General features: G+C 34.3%; 1 protein-coding gene across 2 annotated transcripts in view; it reads left to right on the top strand.

The window, feature by feature from the left end:
- The window catches only part of grik2 (glutamate receptor, ionotropic, kainate 2), a 277,175-nt gene that overhangs the window by 228,883 nt on the left and 34,564 nt on the right, over positions 1–13,728 (top strand). For both annotated transcript variants that reach the window (XM_031902289.1, XM_018094319.2), the window contains 2 exons: positions 3,270–3,388; positions 12,180–12,397. In XM_031902289.1, the coding sequence (XP_031758149.1) occupies positions 3,270–3,388; positions 12,180–12,397 (337 nt within the window). The remainder of the gene's footprint in view (positions 1–3,269; positions 3,389–12,179; positions 12,398–13,728) is intronic.

Genomic DNA, 13,728 nt, shown 5'->3' with positions numbered 1-13,728 from the left:
ATATGAGCGTGGCTCACAAGTACAAAAGGGAATCCCTGCTATAGTGAATCCCTAAGCTATTTCTTTCTCTGTGAAGCTCCATGCTCACATATAACAAGGGCACTCATACTTGCTATGTTACATCATATATCATATTACTTCCACACCTCTTCCTGCAACCTTTATTTTTTTCCCATCGGCTTTTCAATGAATTCAAAGAATACAGAACATCACAAATTGTTGCCTCATTGAGCTTGTGTTATATCTTTATTGTATACAATATGTATATATTTTATAAATACATTATATAGTAAGGGGAGGTTTAAAATGTCTCAATAAAAGGTAAGTTCTAAATATAAATCTTGAGATTATTTAGGCACAACTGTGCATGACAATACCTATTTTAGCATTGTTGTTTGATATGTTTCTGTATATGCAATGAAAATATAAGATTTATTTTACTGGTATGCTTAAGTCTATTTACAGGTATGTCCATCCTGTATTTTTTTTTAATTAGGAAACAAAATAGAACAAATAAAGGGCTAGAAAATAATGACTGCCTAGGAAAGACTAAAACTGAAAAACAAGTCAGTAAAACCTTTGTAGGATCTATGGGGTTGATTAGGAAAAATAAAACAAATGTAATCAGAAATTAATACAGGCAAAGCAACACAATTAAGACTTTTTTGGGGAGGGGACTAAAGACCAACCCTTACAAAATTAGAATATTTTTACTCCCTTATGCATAAAAGTCCAGTCTTTTAAAAAAAAAAAAAAAAAAAATCAAAATTCTTCAAATATGTGAAATATTAGAAATTAATGAATATGTGAAAAGAATGTATTCTCCAAAACAAAAAAAGCAAAGCAGCTCAAGTTAAAAAAATACTGTATGCAGAAATGGTTTATCATTTTTTTTTTATTATTGTGGAAGACCTAGAAATATTTTATCTGGTATGGTATGTAAAAATATTTCTGATCTTTTTTGTTGGTAAATCATGTGAAATGGGGTCAGAATTTTTAATTATAACCTTTCTAATCAACTCATTGAACAGTGTCAGTTTATCTGTAGTTTATGAAATAAAACAATTCTTTGTTTTTCAAGTACCGGCTTTTAAGACACGAGGTGTTCGAATATTGTATTAGTAGAGTGAAAATGGAATGTTTGATCTTCTGAATATTAATGTCTTGGAAAGAATGTAGTAAAGAAATTGAATTCTCTGAAGTGACAGGAAACTTATTCAGATAATTTTGATTAAATGAAAGATTTTCACACCATTGAGAGGAATGAATAGCAGTTCAAATCCAAAGTGGCTTTCAAGATTGAAGAAATAGTGTGTCAATAGCAAAGTAATTAGAGTTTTCAAATATCTTTAATTAGTTGCTGTCTTTTTTCCTGTTCTTTCGTTTTTTTCTTTCTTTATTTCCCTTATTGGAAATAAATATAGAGCAACTAATGCTGTACTTCTAAAAGTACAATAATTTTAAAAACATCCTTAATTAGACAAATTATAATCTTTGATGTGTAAAAGCAGGGATTCTTAATGTTTGGGTGAGGGCCCCAAAATGGGTCCCCATTCTGTTTATATTAGCTTTCCATGACCCCCTTTAGTAATGGTTTCCTACTAAAATTTAAAATGGCTATTACAAGTGCAAAGTGAGTATAGGGGCAAAGCTTGTGCTCAACCAATTTTTGGGTCACAAAGATGATGCCATGACAGAATGTAGGGATCAAAGAAAAAGGTTAGACACTGCATCAACATTTAATTATGCAATCCTGAAGTTTAGAGTTGTAAATGTTTAAAAGAAAGCTAGAGGATAATCTGTATTTTGATAAAGGTTTAGTCAAACTGAAAAATGAACTATGATAAAGGGAAAAAAATATAGAAAAGTGAGAGAAATAGAAATGTGAAAATGCAGTAAAATCACCTTGATAAACTCATATTGCAATGCAAACCCTAATTTGAATGTAGATAAATCTGTCCCACATTGTCTAACTTCATAACAGTGATTTTCATACTGTAGTGCAGGGATCCCCAACCTTTTTTACCCGTGAGCCACACTCAAATGTGAAAACAGTTGGGGAGCAACACAAACATGAAAAATGTTCATGAGGTGCCAAATAAGGACTGTGATTGGCTATTTGGGAGCTCCTATGTGGCCTGACAGCCTAAATGAAGCTCTCTTTGGCAGTACATCTGATTTTTATGTAACCAATATTTGCTCCCAAGCCAGTAATTCAAAAATAAGCACCTGCCTTCAGGCCACTGGGAGCAACATCTAAGGGGCTGGGGAGCAACATGTTGTTCACGAACCACAGTTTGGGGATCACTGCTGTAATGGCAAGGTTGGGATTACCCACAAAATGTTATGCTTATATTGTGAAAAGTATGAAGCACTGTATTATTGTACCATGGGATAGCTTGGTTAAAGGAACAGTAACACCAAAAAATGAAAGTGTATAAAAGTAATACCAATATAATGTACTGTTGCCCTGCATTGCTACAACTGGTGTGTTTGCCTCAGAAAGACTACTATAGTTTATATAAGTTAGCTGCTGTGTAGCCATGGGGGCAGCCATTCAAAGGAGAAAAGGCACAGGTTACTTAGCAGATAACAGATAAACCCCCATTATATGGGGCTTATCTACTAGTTATCTGCTATGTAACCTGTGCCTTTTCTCCTTTTTTCCAGCTTGAATGGCTGCCCCCATGGCTACACAGCAGCTTATTTATATAGTAGCTTTTCTGTAGCAAAAACACCAGTTTTTTGCAGAGCAACAGCACATTATATTTTAATTACTTTAAAACACTTTAATTTTTTGATGTTACTGTTCCTTTAACAAAGATAATTTGTAATTTGTACATATTAAGATTTAAAAATAAAAATAAAAATATATATATATATATTACTGACTAGTAATATTTGGTGGGTCACCTTTTTAAGATTCTAACATTTTAAGTATTTATTTATAAAATATTATTCATTTCATACATTATTTTGGTGAATTTTCATTTACCTGTTTGCTATGCTATACAGTATATTAGGAGTTATAACTTCCATGCCACGTTTATTGCATATGAAATGTTTTTAGTATATTTTAAGCAAAATGGAATTTTAGATAATTTTAGTATAATCTAGGTCCAAGTTTATTTTCTTAAATGTAATGTGTAGATCTTTGTTTATGGTTTTTGATAATTATTGTTTTTCTTTTTTTTTGCAGTTATGATTGATGGACAACTCTTCTACTCTCCTCTTAAAAAATATTCTCTTTTTCCCTTCATTTGCCACAGGTTTAGCCCCTATGAATGGTATAATCCGCACCCTTGCAACCCTGACTCAGATGTGGTGGAAAACAATTTTACCTTGCTAAATAGTTTCTGGTTTGGCGTTGGAGCTCTCATGCAGCAAGGTATACGATTCAGCCTATGATTTCCCTTGGGCACCATGTCCCACTATTTGCTGGGGTTATACATCACAATGAAACAAGATACTTGCATGGGTGCCTCTGTGCATGTAGCCATATTCAACTTGACATTCATAAAGTATAGGCATCATGTAATATCCTTTGATTCTTATTCTGAGACCATATTTAGTGTCCTTGAGACCTCCATACATTTATCATTATACTCCAGTCAATCACAGAATATTTCATAAGCCAATACAACCTTAATACTCCATTGGAAACTAGATAACAGTTTTTAACATTCTCACTTACTGATGTCATATAAATTACTAATCTTTTACCCCCACATCAATTTTCTTCCATAAATAGGTTTGATCTTTCTAATGATAATTCTTTAGATGTGTTGAAGCAAATACTGATTTTAGAGTAATAAATTAAGCTCAGATCTGGTAGGTGTAGTATAATAGTAAAAGTATTTCTATTAAAACTGTCATAGCTATAAACATAAACCCAAATTTTAATGAATTTTAATACTTTTTCTAATAAATAGGTTCAATTATTTTTTCATAGGTTTTAAAATGTATGTAGTCAACTATATCATGCAATTTGATTTACAGTATGTTAGGTTGAAGTAGCACAATAAATTCTTGTCTGAAAAAAAAATTATTATTTTTTTAAACTGTAAGAACATTAATACCATTAATATAGACTTTCAAATAGTCTGAGACATACTGCTGTCCTATTATTCCAACATGCCCTAATTAATTTACCTACACATAAATATTGTTTAACTGTCCACAAAATATATTGTGTTGGTCATACTGAACAAAGTGAGCTTTTTGGAGGGATACATGATAGAGGAGACCCGTACATTTCTTGCTGTCACCTCCTCCCCAGGAAACGGTGGGATATGGTGCTGGACATGACGTTACCTTGGGTACATGACAGTCAGCCCCTAACCGGCACACTTTCTGTGTTTTAGAATGAAACTGTCTACGATCTTTTTTAATATTGAAATATTAGACAAATGTTTTACATTGCTTTTCTTCCCTTCTTTTTTTCTGACCATTACTAATACAGAATGGAAGAGGGAAGAAAACTTAAATGTTAATTTTAAAACAAGTTCCTTCAGAGCTACACAGGGCAACACTGTTATATTTAGGGAATTTATTGAATAGACCTAGCTTAACACTATATGTAAAAGATGTTTCATTACTTTTGTCTTACAGTTCTCAGAACAGAAAACATAGCTGGAGTTGGTTGTGCACCTAACAATGCAATGGTAAGATGAAATGATAGGTAAGATGGACTGTTTTAATTAAATGACTCTGAATTCAATAGATGTAAATATCATCTAATAATTTGACTAAATATATTGATCTAGTAATAAGAATGATAATAAAATCATAACTTGTTCAATAAATAAAATAGTCCATCTTGTCTTGACTTCATTTTACCCAAAACCAAACAAAACATTTCTAAAAGTAGAATAGATTTGTATTTTTGTATATATGTAGTGTACTAGTTAAAGGACAAGTAAAGCCCCCTTTATTCATTTATTGCTGCTTAGAAATTCTTATGTTCAAAAGTTTGTGCTACTAGCAACTTATACAGTATGTACACAGAAGAGAACCAAATTGGTGGAGAGTTGTGTAGTGCTTTCTGTGGACTGCTGGAACAGAAGTTCATAAAAGGGGCTTTAATTGTTCTTTAAGTTTGCAACCTAAACAGGCAACTCCAGCAAATTAGTAGAAATTTTACCAAAGTGCAAAATGCAAACAATAATGTTTGTGCTTTTATTGTATTTTATTTTTATCAATGCCAACAAAATGCACATTTTCCATTGCAAATGGCAAAAATAGCCAAAACACAATAGCTAGAAAGATGGTAGATTGCTTTAGTCTAGGAATAGCCCAGGCAACATACAAACTGGTGAATTTGAATTAACATTTTGACTATATAATAAAAAACAAAGATTTAGCGTATCACAGCTTTTGTCAAAAGTCAACTAGAATCAGATAATATCTCCATTATCACTATTATTAAGAATAAGTAATTCTGTTATACTTTTGTACCACAGATTGAATTCTTAAAACAATGCAAAATTACAATTATGTAAAGATGAAGCAGGCTTTTGGTATTTGGGACATAATTCACAATCCACAAATTATATTCTTAAGTTTAATGGAAAAATATATTGATTAGTGGCAATCAATTTTGCATTCTCTATATCTGTATATTTTGTATATAAAAAGAATTACATACAGTTAAAAACAATGTGATTTTACAAAAATGCTCATATCTAATAGCAATACTGTTTATCCTGCTAAGGCCAATGGCATGGGTCCATTTTTGATGTTTGTTGTTCCCTTAGTAACAGGGATAATAGGCTGGAAAAAGACATACGTCCATCAAGTTCAACCTTAATGCCCATCCATAACCTGCCTGACTGCTAGCTGATCCAGAGGAAGGCAAAAAAAAACCCCATCTGAAGCCTCTCTAATTTGCAGCAGAGGGGGAAAAATTCCTTCCTGACTCCAAGATGGTAATCAGACCCGTCCTTGGATCAACTTATACTAAGAGCTATCGCCCATAACCCTGTATTCCCTCACTTGCTAAGAATCCACCCAGCCCCTTCTTGAAGCTATATAATGTATCAGCCAGCACGACTGATTCAGGGAGGGAATGCCACAACTTCACAGCTCTCACAGTAAAAAATGATTTCCGAAAATTTTAATGGAACCTCCTTTCTTCTATTCGGAATGGGTGACCTCATGTCAGTTGGAAGGACCTACTGGTAAATAAAGCATTTGCATTTATATGACCCCCTTATATATTTATACATAGTTATCATATCACCTCTTAATCTCCTCTTCTCCAGTGTTAACAACCCTAACTTGGCCAGTCTTTCTTCATTACTGAGACTTTTCATACCATTTACCAGCTTAGTTGCCCTTCTCTGGACCTTTTATAATTCAATAATGACCCATTTGAGCTCTGGAGACAAAAATTGAACAGCATATTCTAAATGGGGCCTTACTAGCACACTGTAAAGGGGAAGAATAACCCCCTCCTCCCGTGAATCTATGCCCCTTTTAATACAGCTCAAAACCTTGTTTGCCCTTGCAGCTGCTGCCTGGCATTGCTTGCTACAGCCAAGTTTATTATCTACAAGGACTCCAAGGTCCTTCTCTATTATGGATTTGCCTAGTGCAGTCCGATTAAGGGTAAAAGTGGCTTGCATATTTTTACATCCCAGGTGCATGACCTTACATTTATCCACATTAAATCTCATCTGCCACTTAGCTGCCCAGATTGCCAGTTGGTCAAGATCCTGCTGCAAGGATGCCACATCCTGGATAGAATTGACTGGGCTGCAGAGTTTTGTGTCATCTGCAAACACTGATATATCACTTATAATAGCCTCCTCATACTCATTAATGACAAAAATGGACTGAGTACAGAAACCTGAGGGACCCCACTGAGAACCTTACTCCAAGTAGAGAATGTACCATTAAAAACCACACCCTGTACCCGATCCTGTAGCCAGTTTCTTATCCATGTGCAGACCTTAGTTTAGAAAGCAGTTATTTGTGGGGCACGGTATCAAATGCTTTGGCAAAATCCAAACATCTACTGCACCCCTACTGTCCAGCTTCTTACTAACCTCATCATAAAAATCAATTAAATTTGTCTGACATAACCCATCCTTCATAAAGCCATGCTGATTACTGCTCATAATATCATTCTCCAGAACATAATTTTGTATGTGATCCCTTAACAAGACTTTAAATAACTTGCCCACCATGGATGTCAAATTTACTGGCCTATAATTGCCAGGCTGAGATTGTAATCCCTTTTTAAATATAGGAATGACATCACCTTTCCAACAATCCATAGCTACCATACTAGATGATATGAGGCTGAGAAATAGCAGAAAACAGAGGCCACTCTAAAACTGAACCTACAGTAGCTCTCTGAGTACTTGAGAGTGTATTCCATCTGGCCGTGGTGCCTTGTTCATATTAATCTTGAGTAAACCTTTATGCACCATATCCCACGTCAACCACTGACTAGTTTGAGCTGAGCCAACCATGCAGCTGTTGGGTGGGTCTTGGAACTTTGGCTCCCCTACTGCATGCAGTAATCAATGGGGCCACACTCTCAACCTGCATCTTTTTATTATTTATTAATATACTTAAAAACATTTTGGGGGTTAGTTTTAGCCTTTATTGACAATCAATATTCCTGCTCCTGAAAAGTCTTCCCATTCATTAAAAAGGAATATATTTGAATGGAATTTGTCTCTGTAACAGTAAGCTGACATTGCTCAGGATTGCATTTGTTTGAAAAAGGTTTTATTATTGCTCTCTGTTCTCTCTGACTATGGAATTGAAACATGCTCTTGATTACAAGTACAGTAGCTGTTAGTTGTTCCAACTTTATGTGGTACAATTCTTCATTCATGGTTTAACCTGTTTAATAGGTCAGGTCAACTTTTGCAACCACATTTACTAGATATGTATAAACAGGAAATGGTAGGATGGGCATTACATTATAATGGCAGCGATCTCCATCCTGTAGCATAAAACTGAAACACTGACTAGCTAGTGATGAGCGAAATGTTTCCCCTGGCGTGAATTTGTGGCAAAGTTCCGCGTTTCGCCACTGGTTTTGGGAAATTGTCGAAAAAGTTTGCACATGGAAAAAAAAAGTAACAAAAAATTGTTGCATGCATAATTTTTTTACCATGCATGCCAATTTTTTTAGATGTGCGCAACAATTTTTTTTTTACGTGAAGTTTTCGGCAAAGCAAAACAGGACAGATTCACTAACCCTAGCCTCTAAACATTATAAATTAGTCACCCTGCTAAATACTGGAACAGTGATCCCCCCCCCCCAGTGCACCTCGGTGGTGCAGTGGTAAATAGTATTGGGACCCTTGTTAATAGGGGTGTTATTTGTTAATAGGGGTGGTATATGTTTCCCTATGAAGATAACTTGTAAAGTAAAATATATTAGAATTTCTGACTAAAGGTAACTAATGGTTTTGAGCCATGGCTGGATTACAGCCACAAACTCCGATCAGCATGCAGAGGGAGTATAGAATATATAGAAAGCGATTGCTATTGGCTCGCGAAGAGTACAGGGCAGGCCATATTCAGTGAGCACCCGTGCAGGAACAATAATGATCATGTACACAAAAGTATTTTATTCCCTTGTGCCTATTGTTAAAACGTCATACTGCACTCTATGGGTCTTGGTCTTGAAGAAGGAGAGTGGAAAGATGGGAATTTTTTTAATCAGCATCTTTTTTTTTTAAAGAGGGTTTGAAACTGATATAAGGCTGGAAACGTATGCAAATTAAAAGCACTATAAAAGAGATTAAAGGTAAGACTTTCACTTGAGCTAAGTGAATGAATGTTTCCATTTCCAAGTCAATTCATTTTTCCCTCTACTTATTATATTGCTTGATTAAGTCAAATAATCATTCTCCTTTTGTTAATTGGAGTCTGGAGAATAGTGTGGAATTTTCTGCACATAGTATTAAAAAGAAATGCAAATAAATAGGGAACACTGTGTAAAATAGCCTGTAATATATTTTACTAAATACTTTACCGAACACAAAATAAAAAACAAAACATTGCTTATAATTAGGGTATATTTTCCTTTAACTGAGAACAAAACCCACTGCAAATTTCCTTTACAATTACTACTTCTGCATTGTTAACGAGTTCCCCAAGTGAACTGCTGAATCGATTCTCCATTAACCCACTTCTCTTGTCTCTGGAAATTCATCTCTTTGCAGCCACCATTTTGAATTGATGTTCATTCCAAGACTGTAAATCCAAATTTTCCCATAGCGCCTGATGAAACTCAATGAGAAAAGCTTATCTCACTGTTTATCACATAAAAACTCTTTGAAGTCTATAAAAAGCTGGAACTAAATTAGGGGGAAAAACTTTTTCTCCTCAAACTTAATCTTGTCTATAAGTTTTCACATGAGAAAACATTATTTAAGGGTTATCATGTCAAAACTTATGGGCAATAGAGATGAGCGAATTTTTTCGCCAGGCATGAATTTGCAGCGAATGTCCGCATTTTGCCATTGGCGAATTGTTTCGCAAAACTTCTGTGACAATTAGTTACGCTTAAAAAAAAGCGCGGGCAACAAACAAAAAAAGTCGCACGACAAATGCGCTTCGCAAATTTTTCACTGGTTCATGCATGTTTTTGTAGTTTCACAGATTTTATGGCGAAGCGATATGGAACAGATTCACTCATCATTAATGGGCAAGATTCAATTTGAAGAGAAAGAGCATTTCCCTTAATTCAGTTCCAGTTTTTTCCATAGACTTCAAAACGTTTTCATGTGATAAACAGTGAGATAAGCTTTTCTCATTGAGTGTCTCCTTATTAAATTTGAATAAGGAGATAAGTATTTTTCATCAATGCAAGTTACTTGGGAGGATTTGAAAACAAAGCTCCTTCATTCATACTGTATGTGGAATGCCTCACGCCTAAGATTTACATGATGCAATTGTTTATTTATAGTGATGAGCAATTTTTTTCACGAGGCATGGATTTGCAGTAAATTTCCACATTTCACAATTGGCGAAACGTATGTGAAAATTCACAGCACAAAAATTTTTCACGCGTCACAGTTGCATCAAAATGGGCATGTTCGCATCAAATTGGGTGCAGTCCTTTCAAAATAGGTGCAGTTGTGGCAAAAAAAAAGTGCGCGACAAAAAAGATACGCATGACAAAAAAGTCGCTCTACAGATTCCGACATATTCGCTCATCCTTACTTATTTACAGTTTTGGAGCATCATGCAGTTTACAAACAGACATCCTGTATACATATACACTTATATATTTGACAAAGTAGATTTGAATTATATGATGATCAGACTTTTTGTGTATATTTACTAAATAAAGGGAAAAAAGGAAAGTGTTGACTATAGCTCACACAATGTTTCATTACTTTTTAAAGAAATATCTGGAAAGTGGTGAGTATGTACATATTACTGATTTTAAAGAACTTTAAGGGCAGTGGCACATGGGGAGATTAGTCGCCTATGATAAATTTTCACAACCACAGTCGACTAATCTCCCTGATGCCATCCCACCAACAAGAATATAAATCGCAGTGTGCCACTGCCCGTAAAAGCAATTTCCCTACACTGTTTCAAATCACAGTTTTTGCTTCCTGAAAGGTTATTTGAGTATAAAAGATACTTATCATTGATATGATGATATTAATTACTGGTGGTTAAGGAAGGGTTTTTTTTGTTATGCACACCTTTTTAACCCTTAAAAAAACAACAAAAATTGTAGTCATATTCTTTTTTGAGTAAGATAGGTGCTACTGTTACAAACAATTTTGACTAACCACAAAAAATACTGTCTACAAGATAGTCAGTAACCTAATGGCAGATTTAAAAGAGGCCAAACTAGGGAAACCCAAAGGTTTTCCAGCACTTCCATTTATTTAAAATTTTATCAAAAGTTTCTTGACTGTCAGGAACAATTTTTTGACAGGCAGAAAAATTATTGATGTGTCATGTAGTGAACTGACATGTATCCAAGCTGATAACAGTGTTGATTCATCAGAATGTGTCGACTGTTTTAATCAGTAGAATGCTACTCTGCTCTACAAGATAGTAGAGTTCAACACTGCTCAGCAGCAGTCCTGAGCATTATCACACATCCAAGTCTGTGATCCCTAATGCAAATGCAGGGAGAAGACAATTACTTTCCATGCTGAAACAAATCAATCCAACAAATCCAAATTCATTGCTAAAACAATGTTCCGTTATATCAACAGGCGATAAAGGGGCCTCAAGTGTTGTTCACAATACTCACCATGCTCATAGTTTATACTCAGAGTGCTACAGCACATTATTCATTACAATAAAAAATATAATAATATTTGTAGCTTTTTGTTTAGTCTGCTCCTGGTTAAATGAATCTTTAAAAACTATAAAGTATAGTTAGAGAAGAAATTTCGTCATGTATGTGATCATTTCGTCACATACAGAAATGCCCTAGGTATAGTGTATAGTTTTGTTGGACCAGTAGCTAATAGCCTGCTACATCTGTACATACATTGACTTCTCAATTTAATAATCATGTAAATGTTTTTTTACCAATACCAGTGACTGCAAGAATTACACTTTAATAATAATTATAATGTACAGTGCAACCAAAGAAACACTGCTATAAACTATAGGATAAAATGTATGCACACATATAATGCAAGTCAAGATTTAATGTCTTAATCATGCCTTTTTTCTTTTAAAATAGTAGTTTAAAAGCATTTAGTTATATATTTATGGATTTCTGCATTTAAATTAGGTGGGCTGTAATTTAAAAAAAATGTTTCAATTAATTGTACAGGTATAAGATCTATTATCCAGAATATTTGGGACCTGGGGTTTTCCAGAAAATGGATCTTTCTGTAAATTGGATCACCAGACCTTAAGTCTGCTAAAAATAATTTAAACATTAATTAAACAAATAGAATTGTTTTACCACCAATATAGACTCACTCTGCTTAGTCTGTATTAAGTACAAGGTTTTGTATTACAGGACACTGTTTTTAAAAACAGTAATATTTTGCTTAAAATGGAGTCTATGGGAGATGGCCTTCCTGTAATTTAGAGCTTTCTGTAATGGGTTTCCAGATAAAAGATCTTGTACCTGTATGTGTTTGGATACATATACATAGATCGTAGTTTTAATTGTTTTCACTGTTATTTTTCATTCAAATATATCCCTTGATTTTTACTAGGTTCAGAACTCATGCCCAAAGCCCTCTCCACAAGGATAGTAGGAGGAATATGGTGGTTTTTTACACTTATCATTATTTCCTCATATACTGCCAACTTAGCTGCATTTCTTACAGTGGAGAGAATGGAATCTCCTATTGATTCTGCAGATGACTTAGCCAAACAGACTAAAATAGAATATGGAGCAGTACAAGATGGTGCAACTATGACATTTTTTAAGGTAGGTGTTTGGTATGCATACAGTATTAATGAAATGACATTATAATTAGCCAAACCTTACATTTGAAGATATCCATAGCCAAACATTTGAAGATATCAATACCTAGGAAGCTGGTAACTATTACTGTATTATTTAAATACTCCAAATGTCTTATATGCAAAGTTTGGATTCTGTATTAAATGTTATATACAGAGCACGTTTTTATATGCACTAGAATGCACTCTAATTTTAAATGAAATTATATAAATGCTTACACATTTGTATGGCATTGTACGGCCTTTTTTCCTTTACTGCATCACTGGGGCTCATTTATAAACTTTGGGCAAATTTGCATCTGGGAAGTAACCCATAGTAAACCAATCAGTTGTTAGCTTTTTTCAGCCAGCTGCAAGTTGAGCAATGAAAGCCATTATATAATAGTTTCTCATGGGTTAATGCCTAGATGCAAATTTGCCCAGTGCTTATAAATGACCCCCACAATCTTTCAACAAGGAACAACAACAAACAGAAAGGTTACATTTTATTTAAAAGGGTGATGCTGCAAATAAAATTTATGTTAAAAAGCTTCTTTTTTTTTATCTGGGTTGACCACATTGTTGGTCTTTTCTTTTGTATAGAAGGGTTGCTTCTTAGTGAAGAGGGACCTTTGGAAATGTTTTCAATTGATTAGGGCAAAGTTGAAACAATATTAAAATGATACTACTAAAGTAAAAAGTTTTTATGAAATTGATGTTAATTAAATTAAAATATATAAAATCTATCACCCTCACACAGAAAAACAGAACTAAAAGCTAATGTAACACTACAGCTAATGTAATACAGTGTGGTCCCCAAGCAGATACAATTTGAGGCACCTCTTAGATACACTTGATACACTTAGGGGCTGATTTACTAACCCACGAATCCGACCCGAATTGGAAAAGTTCCGACTTGAAAACGAACATTTTGCGACTTTTTCGTATGTTTTGCGATTTTTTCGGATTCTGTACGAATTTTTCGTTACCAATACGATTTTTGCGTAAAAACGCGAGTTTTTCGTATCCATTACGAAAGTTGCGTAAAAAGTTGCGCATTTTTCGTAGCGTTAAAACTTACGCGAAAAGTTGCGCATTTTTCGTAGCGTTAAAACTTAACGCTACGAAAAATGCGCAACTTTTCGCGTAAGTTTTAACGCTACGAAAAATGCGCAACTTTTTACGCAACTTTCGTAATGGATAGGAAAACTCGCGTTTTTACGCAAAAATCGTATTGGTAACGAAAAATTCGTAAAGAATCCGAAAAAATCGCGAAACATACGAAAAAATCGCAAAATACCGATCATTACGAAAAAA

Source organism: Xenopus tropicalis, chromosome 5 (genome assembly GCF_000004195.4).
Source record: "Xenopus tropicalis strain Nigerian chromosome 5, UCB_Xtro_10.0, whole genome shotgun sequence".
Classification (NCBI taxonomy): domain Eukaryota; kingdom Metazoa; phylum Chordata; class Amphibia; order Anura; family Pipidae; genus Xenopus; species Xenopus tropicalis.
Note: the sequence above shows the minus strand (reverse complement) of the source record. Positions and strands in the feature narration are given on the sequence as shown.